Source organism: Jaculus jaculus, chromosome 8, assembly GCF_020740685.1.
Source record: "Jaculus jaculus isolate mJacJac1 chromosome 8, mJacJac1.mat.Y.cur, whole genome shotgun sequence".
Lineage (NCBI taxonomy): Eukaryota > Metazoa > Chordata > Mammalia > Rodentia > Dipodidae > Jaculus > Jaculus jaculus.
In genome coordinates this window covers 45398537-45424120 of record NC_059109.1, presented here as the reverse complement: position 1 = coordinate 45424120, position 25584 = coordinate 45398537, and the positions used below count along the sequence as shown (strand labels likewise).

The 25584-nt window shown below is 45.4% G+C and overlaps 1 protein-coding gene across 1 annotated transcript; it reads right to left on the bottom strand.

Moving 5' to 3' along the window:
• Positions 1-3436: 3436 nt before the first annotated feature.
• Cd59 (CD59 molecule (CD59 blood group)) lies at positions 3437-24140 on the bottom strand. The gene is made up of 4 exons (XM_004660707.2): positions 24060-24140; positions 14478-14562; positions 10455-10556; positions 3437-3826 (listed from the first exon to the last, which is right to left on the bottom strand). The coding sequence occupies exons 2-4, from the start codon at positions 14542-14544 to the stop codon at positions 3606-3608; spliced, it is 390 nt and encodes a 129-aa protein (XP_004660764.1). The 5' UTR covers positions 14545-14562; positions 24060-24140; the 3' UTR covers positions 3437-3605.
• Between the last annotated feature and the right edge of the window lie 1444 nt (positions 24141-25584).

Sequence of the window (25584 nt, the reverse complement as noted above, 5' to 3'; positions counted from 1 at the left end):
AAGAGCTTGTTTCCAGAAAGGCCTGAAGAAGTCCTGTAAAGATCACTGTTGGGGGAACTTTTACTGTGTAGTCTCAGGGTGGCCTTGAACTCAGTGATCCTCCTACCTCTGCCTCCCAAGTGCTGGGATTAAAGGTGTGTGCCACCACACTGGGCTTTGATAGGTAACTTTCAAATTAAACTCACACACACACACACTAAAAAACCTGCATGTGTCTTCTAAACAAAGGCAAGAATTGATTTCTTCAAAGCACAAAAGCCATCAGGCCCTTTTCCAAGCTTCCTCCGGAAGTTAGCCTGTAGGGCCCCGAATACTATACAAATAGGCAGGGTTTAGAGAGTGGCTGGCCTGAGGAGCTGAGGGTGAATCCTGTAACTTTATCAATGTGGGTGGGCTTGAGCAAGTCAGCTAATTCCTCCAAATATAGTTCTGCTACACAGAGTGAGATGGCAGTGTGGATGAAAGTGCACTGTAAGCTCTGCGCCCAAACTTACCTTCATCACAGTAACTGTCAGGTGAGTATGAACTTTATAGACAGGTCAGCCTTCTTTTTAAAGAAAAGAGAAATTTAAGTGAGACAGACAGATCCAGAGTGGGCCAATGCTACTCCAGATGCGTGTACCACTCTGTTAAATTGGGTTTTACGAGGGTCCTGGGGGATTGACCTGGGGCCGGCGCTTTGCAAACAAGCGTCTTTAGCCACTGGGTCAGGGGTTGTTGGCAAGTGGCAGAAAATAATGTGAGCTCACAGGCTTTGAAGGCTCATAAGGGACTTACCAAGTGTGAGATAAAAATCATAAATCTGCTTCATTTTCTCAGGTCCAAGCTCAAAAGATGAAGACAAATATTATGCAGGCTCTTATTCTGTCAAGACGCACAGAGCGGGATGTGCCCGATGGGCCACACTGCAGAGATACAGGAGGAATATGCCCGTACCTTGATGTCCAGTACTTCCAGACGAAGATGGTACTGGTCATGGATAGAGTAGCCAGATCCTGCTGTCGAGAACTGCCCTTTCCTTGGGTGGGGTGTAGCTCAGTGGTAGAATGACTGCCTAGCATACACAGGCCCTGGCTGCAATCCGCAGGACCAACATAATACACGTGCATATGTACCTGGATTTTTTTAATAAAATATTTTTACTTATGGGAAAGAGACAGTATGGGTATGCCAGAGCCTCCTGCCACTGCAAACAAACTCCAGATGCATGCGTCACTATGCATCTGGCTTTACATGGGTACTGGGGAACTAAACCCAGGCCATCAGACTTTGCAAGCAAGTGCCTTCAATCACTTGCCTGCAGGGCCTAACGACAGGCTTTGATCCCCCAGTATCCACTTAAAGCCTGATGCACAAGATGACACCTGTATCTGGAGTTCCTTTGCAGTGACTAGAGGACCTAACACACCCATTCTCTTTCTCTCCTTACAAATTAATAAAAAATAAAAATAAAAAGGAACTACCTTTTCCTCAATGAACTCTGGCCAACAAATGAATCCATGCCCCCAAGATTTTATACTGGAATATGAATCTTGAATTTCTGACTTTTTGGAGTCTGGATGCATTTTCCCCCTATCCAAAATACTAATTTTCTGCTTAAGTCAAAATCAGATCTTGTTTCTCAGCACTCACATGAAAGGCCTTCTTGCTCTGCTTAGTCAGTGGCTAGAGGTGTGGTCAGTACTTCCTCAGAGAAAAAGACCCTTCTGAATCATGCCTGTAGAGTCATCTTAGAACAAAGAATTCATCAGATGAAGCAAGGAAAAACAGAACACGGAGCACCAAGGCAACCTGAGCTGGTGATGAGGAAGTCTTGGTTATGAAAACTGGTATCACCCAACAACTTTTCTGTCTGTTGCTACCACAGAGCATACTGCATACACTATGCCCCAATAAACACACTCATCCATTTGCTCAGAGTTTATTTTTAGTAAAGCATCATAATTACATTGTTTTCTAAAAGATGACATAAAGCATTCGATTGTGTAACAGGTTATATTATATAATCAAGAGCTTTTTTTTTTTTTAAAGTAAGTGAAGAAGTTCTTTCGCCAAGGTCAAGCTATGTGGTTAAATACAGCCACAATTATAATAAGAACAGATGTGATTAAGTCTACTGGGTCTTGGGAATTATTCACTAGCAAATCCACAGGGAAGAAGAAAAAATGTTACCTTTTTACCCTTTCTTAGGATAAAGGCAAAGCTTCCAAAAGCTTTGCTGTTCATGGCTATGCTAATAAGCCTTACAAATGTACTTCATATGACCAGTGCAGAACTAGCTAGAAGTCAACAAGCCAAGCGCAGGCAGGCAAAGTATACTTGCCCATCTGTTGCTATTAATAATGCTTTGAGGTTTCAAGAGGCAGCTCCAAGTTCTGCTCCTATTGCATTCACTCAACATATGCATACACATCAAGGGTCTTCCTACTAGTAACATTTAAAATAAGCACACTTAAGACTACCTGTCGTGTGGCCTAAAATACTTATTAATTATGTGCAACAAATCAAGATACCCATCTTTAAAGGAAAAACAAAGGAATGGGCATAGTTTAACACACCATTAGCTTAGTCAATTAAACTTGTCTAGTGAAAACTAGCAAAGTCTACACAAAAACTCAAATCTTAGCCTCTGACACTTGCTTGGTTGAGGTGGGTTCTTTTACTGTTGTTTTTCTAAAAAAAATTTTTTATTTATTTGAAAGAAGGGGAGGGAGAAAAGAGAGAATGAGAATAGGTGTACCACAGCCTCCTGCCATTGCAAAGGAACCTGAGACACATGTGCTACCTGGTACACTGGTGAATCGAACCTAGGCCGTCAGGCTTTATAAACAAGCGCCTTTAACCACGGAACCATCTCTCTAGCCTTGTTTGTGAAACAGGGTTCATTATGTAGTCCTGGCTGGCCTGGAACTTGTACAATCCTAAGTGCTGGGATTACTCAGGCCTGCACCACCACACCCATGCCCTCTGTCTGTCTGGATTGCTGACTCCCTTCCCTCCATGCATCTTCTAGCTCAGGGCAGAACAGTGATTTTTACACACAAAGAATCTCATTGCTTGAGTTTGGGGTGTGGCTCAGGGGTAGAGCACTTACCTAGCATGTTCATGGCCTTGGGTGTGAGCCCCAGCACTGATAGCCCATATCTGGAATACACAGCACACCTACATGGCAATTCAAAAGCCGTGCATGACAAAATGCTGCAAAAAATCTCCCCAGGCCACCCCACCCCCAAAGGTACTGATCATAGTAGTTAGCTAGATACAAGGATCCATAGGATATTCCTGAGGGTCACCAAGAACCCACTTCAGCTGTCAGTGCAAAGCTGATCCTTTGAAGAGCAGAGGGAGATGTGCGTAATCCACTGGAATTGCATGTACATGACTCTTGAATGCCTTCCCTGTGCAGAACATTCTTCAAAGACACTGGATGCCTTTCTCTTATCCAAGGTATCCATGTGAATTTTATTATTTCCCAATAGAATCCAACTGGAAAACAATAAAGGCTTTGAAGTGCAGTAGCAACAACAGCAAGGGAAAAGGGGAAGTTACAGAAGGGAGGAGTTTAAGAATGTCCCTCCTGGTGACTTGTCCCTCTTGGTGATGACTTAGAGACAAAGGTTCCAGCCGGCTACCAGAACCAAGGTGGTCAGCAGTGACATCTTCTCTTGGAAGGGGGCAGCCCCTTTTTCCTCATTTTCTTCCAACTTAGCGTTACACATGTCTTTCTGGCAGCACCTGTACTTTAAGTTGGACAATCCTAGTCTGGTCGAAATGAATCTGGAATTACAGTCCGAGAACCTCCAACACTGTTGATATACTTGCTTGTCTGTGGAGAGAGATACTAAGGATAAGTCACATAGGTACCTGCTGCTGAGCCTACCCTTCTATGTCTTGGAACAGCACTAATTGCTGTTTAAACGGAAAATTTTCTAATATCATAGCTACCAGGAATTTTTTTGTTTGCATTTTTTTTTTTTTTTTTTTTGAAGCAGGGTCTCTCTCTAACCCAGGCTGAACTGGAACTCACTTTGTAACCCACACTGACCTCAAACTCATAGCAATCTTCCTACCTCAGACTCCAGAGTGCTGGGATTTAAAGTCACGCACCACCACACTCACCTTCCAACTTTTTAAATTGTGAGTGTGGGTGTGTACATGCTACGCACACATGTAAAGGTCAGAGGACCACTTTCAGGTGGTCCTTCTCTTCTCACCTTGTTTGAGATAGGGGTCCTCTTCCTGGATGCTCTGCTATTTTGCTGGCTGAGCATGCCATGAGATTTTTAGGAAATTCTTCTGTCTTAGCCTCCCATCTAGCAGGCAGCATCAGTGTGCTGAGAGAAGCCCACCACAACCTCCAGCTTGAGCTCTCACACCTCAGCTCAAACAGTAAGCCCTTTATCTGCAGTTATCTCCCCAGCCCTCTACCAAGATTTTAAACACATACCTTCTTTAATCCAGCAATTTCTTTCTTTCTTTCTTTTTTTTTTTTTTCCCGAGGTAGGGTCCCACTCTAGCCCAGGCTGACCTGGAATTCACTCTGTAGTCTCAGGATGGCCTTGAACTCACAGTGATCCTCCTACCTCTGCCTCCCGAGTGCTGGGATTAAAGGCGTGCACTACCACGCCCGGCTCAATTTCATTTTTTATTTTAGTAAAAGACATTAGGATATATGTAGTACTATCTGTCTCACAGAACTCTTCCTTTATGTTTCTACATGGATGGAGACATCCTTTTAAATATCAAAAGGCTTTCTTTTATTTTAAAATATTTTAAAGTTCCTTTAAAAATTGTCCAGCAGCTGGACATGGTGGCACACACCTTTAATCCCAGCACTCAGGTGGCACAGGTTGGAGGATGCTATGAGTTTGAGGCCAGGACTACATAGTGAATTCCAGGTCAGCCTGGGCTACAGTGAGACCCTACCTCAAAAAACAAAGCAAACAAAAAATCAGTAATGCAAGTAACGTTTCTACAAGAACATACTATTATGGTCCAATGTTTAGAAGAATATTCTTAAGCCTGTATGAAAATAAGAGAGGCATATGTGCAAGGACCTTATAATAATGTTTTTTTTTTAATATCCTAAGAAGCATACTAAGTGAAAACAATATGTTAGTTAGGGAGCAGTGTGGTAAATTTTCCTCTCTGCACGTGCCAGACTCTGTTGGGTAGGGAGACACACAGACCTAAGAAGGCAATCCTTGCCATGAGAGCATTTTCTTCTGTGCTAACGAGGAAAAAGTACGGTTACTATTTCCTTATTTCAACTTGTAAATAACTTACCTAAGTCTATTTCTCCTGTGGAACAAACTGTTTCTAAGTTTATCGCTGCACATATGCAAGCTGTCTTGCTGTCTTTCTTAGGGAGGATGGGTACTGGGAGATGAAGTTGGGTCAAGTAGCCAAAGCTGGAGTGTCCCTGACATGGTGTAAGTGTGAACTGTTCAGGTGGACACTTCTAATAGTCACTTGAGGCTACTGATTCAAGAGAACGAGTTACTACTCTATGCAATAGTAATTAAGTAGTGGAACTTCAAAAGCACTAAAGCTGCCATCATTTTAATTAGGGAAGCCTAAGTGCTGGGGAAGAGAAGACACAGTAATTTGGTAATAAAGGCTACCAATTAATCACTTACTATGCACCCCGCAGCACTCACTGAGCACATTCGTTGAATTATAACATTCGAAAACAACCCTGTGATGATGATCTTTTCATCAAAACCAGCATCACAATTCCCCAACGAAAAGTAGATCTTTCCCTTCCTCGTTCTTTTTTCCTCCCTCCCCTTTCCTTTTCCCTTCTTTCCTTTCATCTGATGTTGGGGATGAAACCCAGGGTTTCCTGTGTGCTCAATATATGTTTGGCATGTGTGTGATTCTGAACTTCATCTCTAGTGAAAGTGGATTTATACCCAAGCCACAGAAGCCTTAAAGGTCCCCTCTGCTTGTCATATCTTTCATACTCCTTTTTTCTTTTTTATTTAAGGTCTACCCAAAACAACAGTCTCCAATTGTCTTAGGCACCCTAAGTGTGGCCTTGTTCAGAACACCATCACAGCAATGGCCACCCAACACTGATTTAGAGGCTCCCTCAAGACTCTTTAGTATATTGAATACCGTTTGACCATCGGGAGGCCCCCAATTGATGATGGCAGGATTAGCACCCAACACCTCTAACTTCAAACTGTCACACTTCTCCTTTCTAACTGCCCCCCCCCCGCCATAGCCCTGGAGATTATAATGTTTGCATTCTCCAGCTGGGGGAAAACTATGGCTGATGTCACTTCCTTGCAGTGCCCAGCCTCTGACTCATGTTTATGACAGTCTGCTCCATCTCTTCCAAGCTGATGTCACAAACTGAGTTGGAGGGATCTCTACTCTCTGCTAACATCTGCCTTACCTTAAGGCCAGAATACCTACAGAGTTACCTCTTAGTATCCACAGGGAATGGGCTCCAGGACCATTCTCCCTCAAGGACAATAAAATCTGAGGATAAAGTCCTTTAAAGGGTAGAGGATTTGCACATAACTATATACTCTAGACTGTATATTTACTAGGTTACTTATAGTACCTAACGTGATATGAGAGCTACAGTGTGAAATTGTGTTGGTTAGGGAGTAATAATGATGAAAAAGAGGCTGCACATGCTTAGTAAGACATTTCTTTTCAAACTTTTTTTTTTGGGGGGGGGGGGCTTTTCAAGGAAAGGGCTCAGTATAGCTCAGGCTGACCTGGAATTCACTATGTAGTCTCAGGGTAGCCTCAAATTCATGGCAATCCTTCTACCTCTGCCTCAAGTGCTGGGATTAAAGATGTGCACCACCACGCCCAGCTTTCTCTTTTTCTTTCTTTCAAAATTTTTTGCTTGTTTTGTTTTCAAGGTAGGGTCTTGCTCTAGCCCAGGCTGACCTGGAATTCACTATGTAGTCTCAGGGTGGTCTCAAACTTATGGTGATCCTCCTACCTCTGGCTCCTGAGTGCTGGGATTAAAGACATGACCACCACAACTGGCTCTCGAATATTTTTGGTTTATGGTTGGCTGAATCCCTGGATATGCAGCCTGCAGATAAGGAGGAGTGACTATACTTCAAGACCTGTCACATGTCTAGCTGAAGTTCTGGGATTAATGTTCATGTGAAGACAGTGTTTGAGATTCATATTACCATTGTCTAAAAAAAATGTATATTCTATTCTTTATTACAGTTTTAGGGTCAAAGTTGAGCAACAGGTAGAGTTGCCTGCCCCCCTCCTCAAAAAACAATCTCCTCACTATTAGCAACCCAACCAGTGTGATGCTATTTGTTCCAACGGAGGATCACGCATAGACTCACCATGGTTACCTGGAGCTCTCAGTTTATATTAGAGCTCATGCTTAGTGTCTGATTAGCATTGGTCTGTTTCGCATTATAACAAAATCTCTGACACAGACTAAGTTCATACAGGACAGAAGTATGCATTGAGTTCATAGTTCTGAAAACGCTGAGACTGGGCATTCCTATTGCTATGGCCTCTGCTGAAGTATGTATGTGGGGATGGCACACACCCCAGTGGAGGTGAGTGTAAGAGACCAGATCGTCTCACACAGGAAGCTGAAAAGAGCTGGGGTGAGGCTCAGGCTTGTGTATAACAACTCTCTCCCCGAACCACCGAAGGATCACATGAGAACCTCTTCAATTTCTCTCAAGAGCTCATAAAAGGACCCCCATACACATTAGGCCCCACCCCTCTGACGTTCCACTTCCCAACAGTGTCACACTGAAGACTCAGCCTCCAACACATGGGCCTTCTGATGGGCAAACATCTAACTCACTACATACATTCTGCGCATCTTGACAAATGCATACCAACACATATCCACCATCATACGGAGTATTTCTCTGAAAGTGTTCTGTTGTTCCTTTCTCCTTATCCCTCTCTTCACCTTAACACTTGGCTACTGCAGATCTTCTGTCTGCATAGTTTCATCTTTTCCAGAATGCCATGTAGTCACAAATATAGCACATAGCCATTTTAGATTGGCTTACTTCACTTAATAACACACATTAAATTTCTTCTGTTTTTCCATGACTTGGCAATGCATATCATTTTGGTGATACATAAAATTTCTTTGTTGGGATATGCTACAGTTTATCCAGTCACCTACTGGAAGACACCTTGGTTGCTTCCAAACTTTGGCTACTACTAAGTAAACTGCTATACACCTCCAGGTACATGTTTTGATGTGGACTGAAGTTTTCAGCTCATTCGGGTAAGCCTCAGATAATGTGACTGCCAAGTCAAATGGTAAGAACATATTTAGCACTGTAATAAACCGCCACACTGCCATTCACAGGGGCAGTGCCATGCTGCATTCCCACTAGGGATGAATGGGAGTTCTCGCCACTCACCTTTGCCAGCATCTGATGGCAAAAGCTTCTGCCATTCTACCAGGGGTGCCTTGCTGTGGTTCTCGTGGACAATTTTTAAAAGCTTAACATTTACTTAAGAAACTATGGGAGGACTAGGAAGGTGGCTTAGCAGTTAAGGCACTTGCCTGTGAAGCCAAAGGACTCAGGCTCAATTTCCCAGGACCTAGGTAAGCCAGATGCACAAGGTGGCACATATGTCTGGAGTTCATTTACAGTAGCCAAAGGCCCTGGTGTGCCCATTTTCTCTATCTGCCTCCCCACCCCCAAATATATTTAAAAAGAAAGAAAGAAACAAACAAACAAACAAACAAACCAACCAACCACAGGACCTGAGAGCTGGAAGACCCTTGGTGGTAGTCTACGCCTCCTGTCCTTCCCAGCTCTGCTACCCAATTGTCGCATTTCATGGATAAAACACATGTGAAAAAGACTTGGTTGGTGGCAAGACAGAGGTAAGAACTAAATGCTATTCTAACACTCAGTTAACACCTCATTCTCTCACTTGGAAATATATTCCTTAACCACTGAGCCATCTCTCCAGCCCTGGAAATACATTCTTTACAGTGAATACTCCAATAGGCATAGATGAACAAAGAAAAACTGAGTCTTCTGTATTCCTACATAACTGGTGAACAAATTATATAAAAGGAATGAGGATGATCTCTCAGGGACATTACTAAATCTCCAGTGAAGATGGGAAGTGTCTAGTCCCCTTACAGAAACAGGGATTCTTAACACACGGCTTAGAATTTCAGCTGCATTCCAAGCATTTATACCAAAAATTATCAGATATTCTTGGTTTTTATTTTGGTTTTTCAAGGTAGGGTCTCACTCTAGCTCAGGCTGACCTGGAATTCAGTACACAGTCACAGGATGGCCTTGAACTGAACTCACACAATCCTCCTACCTCTGCCTTCCGAGAGCTGGGATTAAAGGCATGTGCCACCACGCCCAGCTTCACTATTCATTAATATGGATATAGAGTAGAGTTTGTGGTAGTAAATATAAGAGTAAAAATAACCTTGGAGAAAATTTTATTTTTATCTCTCTCTCTTATTTTTTATTTTTTTTTTGGTTTTTCGAAGTAGGGTCTCACTCTAGTTCAGGCTGACCTGGAATTCACTATGTCATCTCAGGGTGGCCTCGAACTCATGGCAATCCTCCTACCTCTGTCTCCCAAGTCTCTTAGAAAGTTAAGCCTGAGGGTTTATACCAGGCCACCATGAAACAGCTTTGCCTTATCCTCACAAGCTACACATATTTTATCTAATCCAGAGCCTCTAACAAGTGAAAACGGAGTACACATTTTTGCTGGTTTCTTTCCTCTACCATTTTCTAATTCGACTTTAACAGGATTTATGGAGGTGGAGATTCCATACTTTAGTCAACTTGGAAAGAACAGATTGGACAGACCTGTACACGTTACACCCCCACCCCCGCACACCCGGGCGCTCCGTCCTCTGGGACCACCTCACCTAGGTAGCGACTGCTCTCCCATCAGCGGCTTTTCCCCCTTAGCCCTCTCACCTCTCGGAGCTCAGCTTGAGTCTCCTCAGGACTCCACGTGTGTCAGATGTCCCGTGGAATCGGACAGAGGCATAAAAAGCCATGTGGGTCAACCAAACAGTTCTTTGCCACAGTTCTGAGCCAAACCCTTTCTTCGTCTTTGTGCCTAGCACACTTGATGGCTCTCAAAAATTAAGAAGCACATGTTTTGGAATCAGATGGGCTTCCATATTCAAATTCTGTGTTGGTTCCTTGACCTAGGACTGCTGCATAGTCTAAGCCTCAGTTTTCTCACTGGTCATGTAGGAATAAAAGACTTTCCTGAGAGGTGGGATCTATAGAAGCATCAATTTATTTTTTTGAAGCATCAAGTTTTTTAAACACTACACATGGAAAATGCTTAGTGTCTAATATACTGCTAGTGCTAATAAATGGCAGCTATTATTAAAAAGCAAGCTGACTGAGAATTAGAGACACAAGGTTCCTAGTTCCCATTCCTCATCACATTCAGAAGACAGGAAGCCTAGAGGCTCTTACCAGATTCAACAAAGAGACAAGCATCAAGGTTGGGTACACAGGTGACATTTATCTTGCACGGAACATCTGGGTTCAAGCAGTTGTAACAGTTGAGGCTGAAACCTAGAATCAGAAAGAAAGTCCGTCAGGACCAGTTAGCACTGCCTCATTCCTGGCAGTAGAACAGATCTTACTACTGCCATTAGCAGAGTGTAGGTGAGCTGTGAGCCCTTTTCCTGTGCAGTCATCTGAGGCACAGCCACCATCATGAATGACACATTAACCACCCAATTGGGAAGTTCATGACCAACAACTACTTGAGGAAAGAGATGGGTGTTGATATCCTTCACCTTGAGAAAGAAGGCACTGGTACATAAGATATGAATTAAAAAAAAAAATTACTATCTTTGCTAGCTGAATCTTTGGTTTTACTGGGTTGTTTTTCTTCTTCCTCCTCCTTCCTTTTTTTTTTTCTTTTTTTTTTTTTCTTTTTTTTTTTTGAGGTAGGGCTTCACTCTAGCCCAGGCTGAGCTGGAACTCATATAGCTCCAGGCTGGCCTCAACTCACTGCAATCCTCCTACTCCTGTTTCCTGAGTGCTGAGATGAATGTGCCACCATGCCCAACTGTCTTTTCTTCTTTATTTAAAAAAGTATTATTATTGAACCGAGTGTGGTGGTGCACACTTTAATCCCAGCACTCGGGAGGCAGAGGTAGGAGGATCGCCATGAGTTCCAGGCCACCCTGAGACTACATAATGAATTCCAGCTCAGCCTGAGCTAGAGTGAGACACTATCTTGAAAAAACAAACAAAAAAAGTTTTTTATTTATAAGAGAGGAAGGGAGGGAGGGAAGAAGGGAAGGAAGAAAAGAGAGAGAATGAGCATGCTAGGGTATCTTGTGGCTGCAAATGAACTCCAGATGCAAGCACCACATGGGCACTAGGAAACGGAACCCAGGCTATCAGCCTTTGCAAATAAGCACCTTAACTGCTAAGCCATCTCTCCAACCCTGCTGTATGTTTATAGGTGACAAGATAGTCATATCCAATATTTGTGAGGAGAAGCTGAGAAGGCAAGAGTCAGAAGGAAAACATCCAGCTCATGTGGATGTGCCTATTCCTATAACAGAGAGAATGGCCTTCCTGCCACATGGCTTCTGCCACGACATCATCTTCTTAACAAAAATATTTTATTTGGGGCTAGAGGGATGGCTTAGCCATCAAGGTGTTTGCCTGTAAAGCCAAAGGACCCAGGTTCGATTCCCCAGGACCCATGTTAGCCAGATGCACAATGGGGTGCACGTGTCTGGGGTTCATTTGCAGTTGCAGGAGGCCCTGGTGTGCTCATTTTCTCTCTCTCTCTCCCTCTTTCTCTGTCAAATAAATAAATAAAAATGTTAAGTTTTTTAAATTTATTTGAGAGAGTGTAAGGCAGAGACAAACAGTATAGTTACGCCAGGGCCTTTTGCCACTGCAAATGCCATTTTGTGCATCTGACATTTCATGAGTACCAGGGAATCATACCCAGGCTATCAGGCTTTGCAAACAAGTGCTTTTAACTGCTAAGCCATCTCCCCAGCCCTGACATCAATATTTGGCAGTCCCTACCTGAGGAAAAATATTTTTGAAGATGAAAGCATGTAAAATTTCAGAGAACTTCTTGGTTAAAACCACATATGGGTGTGGGAACCCAAGTGCTTCCTTGTAGTTCTAAGGCCAAAGCTTCACTTTATCACCAAGCAACACAAAGACGACTTCCTGAGGTTTAGCAGAAAACAAAGTCCTCACTTCTGTGCCATTGAGAATCACGTTTCCTCTGAATCTCAATGGCCAGACCCAGCAGATTCCACCCACATAGGACCCTTTGTCTTGGGAAGACTCCAGTTTAGCCTCTCAAGGTATGAGCCAAGAAAACCCCCTCCCTTTTTTGCTTGCAGATGGCACTACTGCAGGGAGAGATGAAGTGACTTAACCAAGGATGCTAGCTCTAAAGTGCGCCAGCCAGAGCCAGCCAGCCCCCAGGCCCGCGGGCAGAACTCGGTCAGACCCTTCTGCCTGCTCTGCCCCCACAGCAGCATTTCTCATACCCGGGATGTCACAACGAGAAGGCATTAGGATGCCATTTCTCTGCAGACATCCATCTGGGGCTGGTCCTGACCACACAGCCTGACCACAGTCAGTGGACGACCTTCCAGCTTCTCTTGTATCTGGTTCTCTTAGCAACACAAACTGTCTATCAGTTTCCTGGCCTCTTTGAAACAAATGGCCTTTCCTTAGCATTTCTGTTACCTACCTATATGCATATATAGAGTTGCATTTATTGTGTGTTGTGTCCGTGTGATCTGAGAGTTAACATTAATAATTTAGATTGGAATAAAAGAACCTGTGGGCTGGAGGGATGGCTTAGCGGTTAAGGTGCTTGCCTGGAAAGCCAAAGGACCCAGGTTCGATTCCCCAGGACCCACGTAAGCCAGATGCACAAGGGGGTGCGGGTGTCTGGAGTTCATTAGCAGTGGCTGGAGGCCCTGGCGTGTCCATTCTCTCTCCCCCTCTCCCTCTTTCTCCGTCAAATAAATAAATAAGTAAAAACAAAATAAAAGAACCTGTGTTCTTTGCTTCAGTCCCCTCCACTGGCCAAGACAGCACTGACCTCTCCCAGGTTGGGTGGAGAAGTATGGCGGGCTCCAGCAGGTCCTGGCAGTCAGGACGTGGAAGGCGCTAATCCCCTCCGGCACTAAGGGAGTCCTCCGTTTTCTACCGCTTATTGTATTACTGTTTCTTTCCATCGCATCCCCACCCCAAAAGAAAAGCCAGAAGTACTGGGTTTTGTATAATAAGACACAGTAGGAAGGAAACATCTGGTTCTCATGATGAAGCTGAGCGAGTAGCTTGGGTGTTCCCATTGTTAGGGAAGCTAGGACTCAGGACAACTTCCTGCAGAAGCCAGGGCAAAGAGCACCCAGAAAAGGATGACCTGTGAGGGGTGGCCCCAGGGAAAGGTGGTCTGGTGGCAGGCTGGGCTCACACTGCAGCATACTACCTCTGAGCATAACTTCCTAAGTTATTTAATCCCTCTGGGCCTCAATATTGTCATTTTTAAAGTGGGGATTAGAACAGTACTTATTCCACTTGGTTGATGTGGTGGTTTGATTCAGGGGTCCCCCATAAACTTAGGTGTTCTGAATGTTAGGTTCCCAGCTGATGGAGATTTGGGAATTAACGCCTCCTGGAGGGAGTGTATTGGTGGGGGCGGGCTTATGGAGGTTATAGCCAGTTTCCCCATGCCAGTGTTTGGCACACCCTCCTGTTGCTATTGTCCACCTTATGTTGGCCAGGGGGTGATGTTCACCCTCTGCTCATTGCCATCATTTTCCCCTGCTATCGTGGAGTTTCCCCTTGAGCCTGAAAGCCAAAATAAACCTCTTTTTCCTACAAGCTGTCTTGGCTGGGTGACCTGACTGCAACAGTCGATAAAAGAGGGTTAAATAAACATAGGAAAAATGCTTAGATTGGAGACTGGTACATGCTATAAAATTTAGCTTTTTTAGCTATTGTCTCTGAAGTCCTCCTCTCCATCACAGGAGACTGTGGGAAGGGCAGGCTGAGCTCAGAAGACTCTAGGCACAATTCCAAGGGCGGCATCCACTAGAATCCCCAGGTAGTATATGGTGGGAGGAGGCAAAACCCCAATTCTGGGCTGAAGCAATGGTTCAGTGGTCAAAGGCGATTGCTTGCAAAGCCTGGGTTCAATTTCCCAGCACCCACATAAAGCCATATGCACAAAGTGGCACATGCATCTGGAGTTCATTTGCCGTTACAAGAGGCCGTGAAGCACCCATCCTGTTTCCCTCCTAACTAAATATTGAAAATGAAACAACTTCATTCTTCACTCCTGGAGCTCAGGCTGTAGCTCAGGAAGGATTCCCCACTGAGGTAAAGGCCAGAATTGTCTCACAACCAGGACTGAACTCTGGAAGCGAAGGAATCCCATCAGGCCAGAAGAGGGAGAAGGCAGGGGCATGGCTCATGGTCTGGAGCACTCACCTGTGGAGCAGAAGACAGCCAGGAGGATCAGGAGCAGGGGCAGGATGAGCCCTCCAGGACCTCTCATTGTGCCTGTCGACCGAGTCTGCAAGGAGGGGACAAGAAGGGTTGTCACTGACCAGTGAAAGCCTGCTGGCGATCTCAGAAGCCATGGTGAGCTGGAAGCTGAGGGACACTAGCAAACGTGGAGCTAACAGACCAACAAGAATGATGAGCATGTGGGCGAGGGGAGAACTGCTCTTGGGGTGCTGCTGGCCATCTCCTCCTGTTCTCAGAGAGGAGCAGCTATGCAGGAGCCCTGAGCTCGGTCAGAACACGCACCTCCACCTTGGCTCTGACCTCCAGTAGTTTACAGCCCTAATGAAACTTAGTCCCTATAAGCCCAAGTTCACTGCCACGTGGTGGGGCTATATTCTCCTGGACTGGCGCAGTGGGGGTCAGTAGTTGAGTGGTTACCTAGCATGCACAAGGCCTTGGCTTTGATGCTTAGTACTGCAAACAGAGGTAGAAAAAAGATACTATATTCCCAACTGGAGAGATGGTTTAGTTAAGTCACTCGCCTAAAAAGCCAAAGGACCCAGGTTCAATTCCCCAGGGCCCACCTAAGCCAGATGCACATGGTGGCGCCCGAGTCTGGAATTCGTTGGCAGCAGCTAAAGATCCTGGCGTGCCATTCTCATTCTCTCTCTCTTCCAAATAAATAAAATAAATTTTAAAAACATTATCTTTCCCAGCCAGATGTGGTGGCGCACACCTTTAATCCCAGCACTCGGGAGGCAGAGGTAGGAGGATCGCCATGAGTTCAAGGCCACCCTGAGACTCCAAAGTGAATTCCAGGTCAGCCTGGGCCAGAGTGAGACCCTACCTCAAAAAAAAAAAAAAAGCAAAAAATAAATAAATAAAATCTATCTTTCCCCATATGGGTTTAGTGACAAAAACATGAGAAGATTGATAAATGTGCCAAGTGCAGGTACAGCTCTGTGACCTATGTCTCCCCCCTCCCAAGCTGTTGACGGAACCATAGGGCCCCTTCCACAGGCAGAGCCACTAACAAAAGAGAGAGCCAAAAAGCGATGGGGAGCTGTGGTTCCAGGCCACCCTGGGGTCGCTGTGCATCGGTTTCCTAGAGGTGTCCAGGCAACTGCAGAGCAGGGTCTTGAGTGGCTGTGTGACGAGACATGACAGGAAGAAACACCCGGGAGCCTGTCAGGGACAGCTCGTTTATTTGTTGCGGGAATGGTCTTATAAGCATTCATGTACTGACTGGGAAAGGTACTGGTACGGGTCACATGGGGACTGGCTGTGTGAAGGCTGCTGGCTGATACCTCATTAACGTATAGGGACCTTCAGGGTGAGCGATAAAAGATCACAAGGCAGCAATAAAAGGTCACATGGCCACAGGGAAACCTAAGTCTTACCAGGACATCCAAGTGCCCCAGGTGAAGAAGGGAGGGAGTGGTTTCAAGGGGAGATTATTGGGGTCTAGACCTGCTGCAACCTCCTATGGCCTGGGGCCCTTAGCCATTCCTGACAGCTCAGGCCTACTTTAGCCTCCAGTGGCCTGGGGCCCATAGCTGTGCTGGGCAGGGAGATAGTTCAGTCAGCCAAGTACCTGTGGCACAAGCATGAGAACTTGGGTTTGGATCCCTCCCCCGTCCATGTCAAAGCCAGGTGCAGTGGCACACCTGTAATCCCAGTTCTAGAAGGAGGAGGAGACAGGAGGCTCCCTGGCATGCTAGCTAGCTTCTCTAGCTGAACTGGTGAGCTTCGGGCTTAGTGGAAGATCCTGTTGCAAAAATAAGGTGGAGGTCAACTACAGGCCCCAACACAAATACAAACATGCACGTATATATGTGCACCTACACCACACCTCAAAAAACAAAAAGCAAAGAAAGCCTCTGGAAGGTACCAGAATACCTCTAGCAGCAGAAGGAACATCAAAAGTTCAGCCTACATGAAGACCCTGGTGTCCCACCTTCACAAGTGTAGGGAGGAAGAAAGAGCTCCTGGGTAACTGGAGTGACTTGTCCCCATGACTTAAATGAACAAGTGACTAGCAACACGCAGGAGTGAAGAAAAGGCTCAACATGCCTGGAACTCTCCTTTCGCCAAAAAGGGAAACTGAGGCACAGGAGGTTCTGAACTCTCCTAAGTAAAAACTTTGGCAGCAGACCTAAAAAGTGTCCCAACAGCCCTCCACACTTCTGACCCATCTTGAAGTAGGGAGGCAACAGCTCATGAAAGCCAGGGTGCTCTATGGGCTATTCTCTCCAGATCGCAGGCCCATGGCTCGGGCCTGGCACACAGAAGGGGCTTGAGGCTGGTTAGGCCACAGTTGCTCCTCACATCTGTGAACGCAGTCTGCTGACCAAGGCCAAGCAAACGTAAGTGGCTAAAAAAAAAAAAAAAAAAAAATCACTGAATCCTGTTGAGTCATAGGATGTGTGTGTACATCAAAGACAAACATAGCCTGGCCATTCAAGGAGACCTCCCCACCCCAGAGATCTCCAAGCTTCCTGCTTGGCTCTTAATGTTCAAGGGGTTCTGGGTAGAAAGGGAAGATGTCTAGACTTGGGTTAGGCACGGTGTGGAGCCTTGAAGAAATGCTACAAGGGAACAAAGGGAGGAAGGCTGGCCTCAAATTCATGGAGATCCTCCTACCTCTGTTGGGATTAAAGGAGGGTGTCACCACGCCCGGCTCTATGTTCCTCTTTTTTAAAACAGTTACCTCCTCCATTATATTTCTAAAAGCAAGACCTGGCTGATTCTCTGGTAGCCTTAAAAGTCACAATAATTCCACTTTTATTCTAATCCCACTTTTTCTTTCATTTATATACAACCCTGAAAGAGCCAAATTCTTTCTTTCAGATCCTAATTTATGAAGTGGTAATTATTTTCTCTCTCTCTCTCTTTGGTTTTTTGAGGTAGGGTCTCACTCTACCCCAGGCTGATCTGGAATTCACTAAGTTGTCTCAGGGTGGCCTTGAACTCACGGCAATCCTCCTACCTCTGCCTCCTGAGTGCTGGTATTAAAGGCTTACGCCCCTATGCCTGGAAATAATTATTTTCTATGAAGATAAAATATGATGAAAACAGACTTTAGACAGGCATCATGGTACAGGCCAGTTATCTAGCTACTTGGGAGACTGAGGCGAGAAGATCACAAATTCAAGGCTGCCTGGGCTATAGAGTAAGTTCAAGGACAGCTTGGATAACTCAGCAAGACCCTGTCTCAAAACTTATAAATAATTTTTAAAGGACTGGGTATATCTCCGTGGGTGTATCTCAATGGCAGAGCATTTGCCTATCTTGTAATAACGAAGTTCAAGGTTCAATCCCCAGTCTCAGTCTGAGTATGTGTTTCTCTCCCATTTGTGTGTGTGTATGTGTGCGCACATGCACACACAACTTGAGGCTTTTAAAGCTCAGCCAGATTAGAATGTCATGTGGCAATTTAAGAGACAAATAGACTAATGCACACATAATCCTGGTGTGTACTTTGTCCTGGGCTCAGACCTGACCTGGAAACAGTATTTTCAGTTAAGATGCCTGTTGCAGTCAGGTTCGCACTGCTGGCAGAAAACACCTGACCAAGAGCAGTTTGTGGGGGTGGGGGGAGGTTTATTTTGGCTTACAGACTTGAGGGGAAGCTCCATGATGGCAAGGGAAAATGATGGCATGAGCAGAGGGTGGACATCACCTCCTCACCATCATCAGGTAGACAACAGCAACAGGAGAGTGTCCAAACACTGGCAAGAGGAAGCTGGCTATAACACCTATATGCCTGCCCCCAACAATACACTGCCTCCAGGAAGTTTCAATTCCCAAATTGCTACCAGCTGAGGATCTAGAATTCAGAACACGTAAGTTTACAGGGGACACCATCATAGCGCCACATTTTTAAGTTCCTTCCACTTTATCAGGACACAAGCAGCTGCTGAAGTCAGGAGAAGTACTGGAGGAACCAGGGATGATCTATATGAAAAAGTACCGGGGAAGTTACAATTTCAAATACAGGAAGGACTATTGAGGAAGAGAGGGTGAGGCTATACTACATAATTTCCTAAGCCATAATTAGGATCATTGAGGAAAAGCATTTTGGATTTTGTAGGCAAGCTCTCTACCAACTGAGCTACATCCTCAGCCCTACATTTTGGGTTTCCTACACAATGCCATCCCTTATGCGCCCTGTCACGCGTAGGATGCTGGGCAAAGTGTCAACACTTCAGAAAGTAATTCTAAGTAATGAATTATGAAGTGTTCCTCCTCTGATGGCAATCAATGTTCAAGCAGACATTGGAGACTGCAGAGAGAAGATGCTATATCAACGATTCCCTCAGAAGACAGTAAGAGGCACAAATGGAATGTTGCTCAAGTAGTTATAATTTTCATCCTATTATAGACCCAGCCTGGAAATTACTTTGTGTTTCCACACACATGAGCTACCACAGAAAGCTAAGAAGTAGCCAGGAAATTTACACATACAAGCATCCGTTAGCAAAGTACCAAAAATGTTTTGGGTAGCAAATGCTTTGGACATTTGGGCAGAAAATGCAATGTAAATCTATATGTCATTTTTTAAATATTTTATTTTTATTTATTTGAGAGAGGAGGCAGAGGGGGGGGGGGAGAGGGAGAGAGAAATTGAGAATGGGCGTGCTGGGGGCCTTCAGTGCTGCAAACAAACTCCAGATGCATGCACTATCTTGTGCATCTGGCTTACATGACTCCTAGAGAATCAAACCCAGGCCTTTTGGCTTTGCAGGTAAACTCCTTAACTGTTAAGCCATCTCTCCAGCCCTATATATAATTGTTTTAAATAGAAGCATGGTAGTCCATCCAAAGTAAAAATAAAAACAACCTGGCTTTCCAAATATCACTAAAAAAAAAAAAAAAGAAAAAAAGCATGTATATTGATGGGGTATGGTGACTCATGGCTAGAATCTTAGCACTTGAAAGGATAGCTTTGAGTTTCAAGTCAGTCTAGGATTGAAAAATAACAACAACAACAACAAAAATAGTGTCCCACAGAAACGAGCAGAAAACACTAGGATACTATATAATGATTTAATGATGGAGTCCTTGGGAATGTTCAGTGAGTATATTAACTACTGTAAAACAGACTTGGTCTCAACTTCTACCTCTTCCTCACTCCCACAGCAGAATCTTAGGAGTCACTGTGAACAGGTGTGGGGTGCACAGGCTCCATAAAGAGTGCTTTTGAACACTGGTTCTCAATTTCACCCACCTTCCAGATGACCTGGAAGACCAGTGAGCAGTGTGCTGCACTTCGGCCCTAGGGCTTGGGTTCAGTAGTCTAGTGAGGGCACAAGAGTGTGTTATTTCTAGCCAGTTCCCAAGTACTGTACATGTTCGCAGAGACAGGAGCCCCCCCCCCCCACTGAGAACACTGTTATTGTGCCTAGGCACAGGTTCTGTAAAGAAAGCAAAATGTTTTATTTATTCACATTTCTTTATTTTTTATTTATTTATTTGAGAGCGACAGACACAGAGAGAAAGACAGATAGAGGGAGAGAGAGAGAATGGGCGCGCCAGGGCCTCCAGCCTCTGCAAACGAACTCCAGACGCGTGTGCCCCCTTGTGCGTCTGGCTAACGTGGGATCTGGGGAACCGAACCTCGAACCGGGGTCCTTAGGCTTCACAGGCAAGCGCTTAACCGCTAAGCCATCTCTCCAGCCCTATTCACATTTCTTTATACCTAGCCTAGAGAAATACAGAAGTCATTTCCTTGTAGGAGGCTCTGCTGATAGTAGACAAACAGGAGGCTCTGCTAAGGGCGGGTAAACAAGAGGCTCTGATGGGATGAATTTCCTGGGGGTCTGGGTTATTGAGCAAACTCCTTAAGATAAGAGCGCTTCCTGTAAGTGACCAACAGGTCTGTTTACAAGTTTTGTGTTTTTTTTTTTTTTTAACTTTTATGGCTGTAACTGTCACATGTAAATTGTGATTTAGGGTTTAACTCCCAACCTGTTGTTTTTCTAACATCATGTGGCTATTTCCAATAAAAGCTGACACTTCTGGGAATAGTTCAGCACTGCTGCCCCCCTGATATTACCTGAGGCACAGACCTGGTATACCAGACTTTTTCTTTTCTTACCCAATAAAATTTTGCCTCACATTCTGTGAATGGATGGTTTTACTTGTGGGACACTGGACCTGTAACGCTCTCTCCCAGCAAGACTGTTAACAGGAGCTGTTAGTGTTTAATTAAATAACAAAGAGAGCAGTTTAGAGGGGCTTAGGTAGGTGGGGAATGGGTAGAGGGGACAGCTGAAAGGAGACTGGGAATGCAGACAATTGGAAGTCCATAAGGTCTACTTGCATAATTAACCACCAGAGGAGAAAATCATAAAAGCAGAAGCTGGGAAAGGAGAAAAAAAGTCACCAAAACAGCCAGCTGTGTTAAGGGCCACTGGTCTACACATCTTGGAGAGGTGGGTTAAGGGGTGAGACAAACCTGACCCCTCATTACATGATAGGAGGAAAGGAGGGAGATAAAATAAAATCCCAGACAGACTCTCACCTCTGCCCACCCCTCTTTACCAAGGGAGCGTTCTGCTTCAATAAAAACAGTTTTCTACTTCTGTTTGCACAATACTTTTGAGTCTGTCTTCATTCCTGGAGCTTCCAAATCTTAGCTTTCAAGAAAGGATCCCTGGACCTCCAGACTATCCTGGGGGACAATCCCCCCCCACCCACACTGGAGCTCCTTTTACTCCTCAGGGCCCATGTGATTATACTACTCAAATCAGTGTGTTACCAAATGCAAGCCATGAGGCAAGTCCTTGGTTCTGTGCTAACTTCTATTTAGGAAGTATTATGAGCCAACTGCTAGTTGATTAGGCGCTTGATATGATAATACAGTTAATCTTCACAACACAAAGATTCTACACCTGTGACTATACGAATTATGAGGGTACAGAACTAATTGACAAAGCAGCAACTGTGGTGGGCAGAATAATGGCTCTCATAAAGTCATCCAGATGCTAATTCCAGGACCCTGTGAGTACAGGAAGTCTCTCATGGAAAGTGACCGTAGGTTATGGAGAGTATTCTAGAAGAGTCAGTGTCATTGCAGAGAGCTTAAAAGGAAAAGGAAGGGAGCAGAATCTGCCAGAGGATGTGTGGAGACAAAACTCACTTCTCTATGGCTGAGGACAGTGAGGGTTCCACAGGCCAAGATATACAAGCGGCCTCTAGAAGCTGAGAATGGTCCTCACCTGACACCTCTTTAAGAAACCAGACCTTAGATCTCCAGTCACAAGAACTGCATCCTGCCAGTAAATGATCAAGGATATGGCCACCCCCACCCCCTAGGGCCTAGGAAAGGAATGCAAACTGACACCTTTGACTTAGCCCAGTGGGACCCTTGTCAGTCTCTGAAGATGAAGGAATTGCTAGGTAAGTGATTATAATGTGTCTTAAGCTGCTTAATGCTTGATGCACTTTTACTATTTTGCAGCAATAAAAAACTAAGCACTGGAAAGATGGTTCAGTGGTTAAAGCACTTGCCTGCAAAGCCTAATGACGCGGTTCAACTCCCTCATACCTACATAAAGCCAGATGCACAAAGTAGTGCATATATCTGGAGTTTGTCAGCAGTGGCTGGAAGCCCCTGGCCTGCCCATTCTGTTATTCTCTCTGCTTGCAAATAAATATATATATTTATTTATATAAAAAATATATATTTTAAACTAATTTAAGCCAAGCTTGGTGGCACATACCTATAGTTCTAGCTGTTTGGCAAGCTCAACTCAAGAGTTCCACACCTGCTTGTGCAACAAAGTTACACCCTGTTTCAAAACAAAACGCAAAAAACTTAATCTGGCAACCTCAATGATAATGGAAAACAGTGGGATCCCATCTAAATCTAGGTCTGAGCTCTGAACTATAAATGCTGGTGGGGAGAGTTCTTGTAAATTCAACTTCTAAAACAAATTCAGCTGAGGAAGGTACTACTGAAGAAAATGGTTGTTTTTTTTTTTCTTGTTTATTTTGAAGTGCCCAGGATGGAACCCAGGGTATTAAGCAAGCATTCTACCACTGAGCTACTAGGTTGTTTTTTTTTTTTTCAATTATTTATTTGTATGAGTGTGCATGCATGTGGAGGAGGCACCAGGGCCTCTTGCCACAGCAAAAAAGACCAGATGTTTGGGCTACTTTTTATATCTGGCTTATGTGGGTGGCTTGGGAATTGACCCGAAGGCTACCAGACTTTGCAAGCAAGTGTTTTGAAACTGAGCCATCTTCCCACTACCCCACCCTCAATCTCTCTCTCTCACACACACACCCATTAGATTGTAACAACAGCAATTTCCATACATTCACAGGTACCCTTGGGTGTAGGTTGCTGCTCCTGAGATCTCGGGGCTGATGAACTTTAAGGCTACTATGTCCTCAAAAATGAAAACCCAACATTCACATTTTATGGAACATTCGTAGAGGGTGGGGGGGGTGATTACGTGTCCCAAGTCAACAGGAGAGTTTCTAAGTCACATTGGATGCATCTTGCCTACCAGGGGCTGTATTCACCAGGGGCTGGGAACTTCCTAAGTGACGGCACACAGCTCGGGGTTAGCAGTGTACCGGTCTAGCAGATTGTATGTGCTTACAGCCTTGGACATGCTGTAGCCAAGACTGCAGCACCCAGAGATCAGCTACTCAATTCAAAGCAGTAATTACATCAACACGAAGACAAAGAGTAAGCCATCATAATGGAAAAGCCGCTCCCAGCCACGGGGCCCTGGTGCTAGGGAGGAACACAGGACTCAAGTTCAGACCTGCAGCTGTCCTTCCTGGCCCCAAACCTGCGGGCTCTCTGAAGAAAGCCCGGATCCTCCCAGTATTCCCATCCCAAAATCCATCTCATTTTGGGATTTCTATTCCAAACCCTTCAGGAAAATGGAAATTTTTCCCAACATGGAAGTTTCCACCGTGGAATACGTGCAACAAATTTTCTGCGTGTTTGGTGTCTCGTAAGTTAGCTCCCAGCCTAAGTCACCCTCGCACTGTAAATAGCCGCGTTTGGACAAATGCGACTTCTCTCAACTCTCACTGGGATCTAAACTGTCCCCACAACTACGGAGGAGTCCCGGGGAGCCCGGACGGTCACTCTCCTGGAGCTCTGACCACCAGCCTAGAAGGGAGGCCTGTCCTGCTGATGGATGGGAACACACGCGGGGATCCCCAAGAAAGGGCAGAAGCTCCGCCCGATGACTGCGCCCAAGATGGAGAGGCCGAGACAACAAAGCCATCAGCACTGCCATTCCCAATCTAGACCTCGGGGGCGAGGGGCGGCGTCCGCGGGAGGCTGGCGTCAGCCCCTCGGCTCCCGGCCCAGCTTCCCGGAAAGGCCCGGCTCCCGGGAGTCTGGCGAGGGCGGTGCTCGGCGGCCGGGGCGTGCGGAGGGGAAGCGGGGTGCGGGCACCGGGGAACCCACCACGGCCCTTGCCGGTCCAGGGGACGCCCCGCCGGCCTCGCCCGTCCCCAGACACCCGGGGCAGCCCGGAGCCCCGGCCCCGCGGTCAGGGATCGCGGGCTCCGGTCGTCCCACGCTCCTACCTGCCTGCGCCGTCAGCGTCTGCCGCAGCGTCTGCGCGCGCCAGCGGCCCTTCTATGGCCCCGCTTCCCGCGGCGCCTGCCCCGCCCTGCCCGGCCCTGCCCGCCCGCCCTGTCCTGCCCTGCCCGCGCCCGTCCCGCCTCCCCTTCCCGTGCCCGTCCGCCCTGTCCTGCCCTGCCCGCGCCCGCCCGGCCCAGGCCTGCAGACTTGAGCTCTACAGCTAGCGCTACTTCCGATCTTCCCGGGGCAGTTAGAACCCATACAGCTATACAGATGAACATAAGACGTCTTCAAACGCAGTTGCCAAGACTTTATGCTGTCTTAATTGCCTTTTCCTAAGAATTTCTAGATCAAACTATTTAGATTTGTTAATAAGAGACTGCTTCCAGGGCTATTAACATGGTCTGCCTGTACTTAGAGCTGCTACCCATCAACAGATAAGCCTGCCGTCTATATTCTAGATATGGCGTATAGTGTCACCAGGCAGCTAACTCTGAATGACAGACAAAATACTTCAAGCCTCTGTGCCGTTTTTTTTTTAACCAAGGTCTGCTTTGCTGATCAGATGTGCTGGAGATATCCACACCTTTATTCAAGACTGGTATAACTGTCCTGAGTATTTAATAATCATATGTAAAAGCCACAGCTAATTGAAGTCACCAGAGCTAAAAGGACAACAATGATTGTGTTCCTGCTCCTGGGTCAAAAAGGCCACAGGAGACAGGACACTTCTACCCAGCATGTCCTATAACTCTGGTGATTCGCCTGTCTTCTTGGTTAGAGAGGACAGAAGACCCAGAGATTGGACTCAAAATCAGTATACCGTCTACAAGAGGAGAGTCGCAACAAAAGAATGCTTCCAAGGGAAGACACATGGTCAGCACGGCCCTGACTTATCCTAACAGATTACACCATGCTGAGTCATAGAACTCCCAGATCCCTAAGAGTCACTCCTACAGGGCCACTCCACTACTGACCTTCAAAATACAATCTATAGTTAAGTTTAGGCTGCCTACATACTCTTAAATACCCATCAAGACAGTATAACCGAAAGTATTATGATGAAAACAAAGATGCAAGCTAAAAGGCTTTCCTATTTGATATTAAATACAAATCGTCATTTCTCTTGGTCATATGCTGAAGACTTACAATACTAAGTTCTTAAATTAAGCCTTCCAACAGACAAAAATGTCTTGGCAATAATCATAATGGCCCTAACTATTTATTCGAGGTTCAAAGACCAGACCAATGTAAAAGATCTCAGATATCAGACTAGTTCACAAGAAATAAAAAAGCCAACTGCCATTACTACCCTATTCAGCCTGAAGAAGTTACAGCAGTGGTCACCCCTTTTCTCTAATAGCAGAGTTTCATCTCAGGAGGAAAACTTATATGGGTTAAGAACAAGATGGCTTTCTTCTCTTTCTTTCTTTCTTTCTCTCTCTCTCTCTCTCTCTTTCTTTCTTTGTTTCTTTCTTTCTTTCTTTCTTATAGGTAGAAAGTTAAGAGACTGGCCCACAGAAATAT

Excerpts from the sequence above, each read along its gene's own strand:
- Cd59 (XM_004660707.2), bottom strand. The coding sequence starts at position 14,544 with ATGAGAGGTCCTGGAGGGCTCATCCTGCCCCTGCTCCTGATCCTCCTG. Across the intron at positions 10,557-14,477 it reads GGCTGTCTTCTGCTCCACAG|GTTTCAGCCTCAACTGTTAC; the intron begins GTGAGTGCTCCA and ends TTCTGATTCTAG. Across the intron at positions 3,827-10,454 it reads TTGTCTCTTTGTTGAATCTG|ACAAGCAAGTATATCAACAG; the intron begins GTAAGAGCCTCT and ends CTCTCTCCACAG.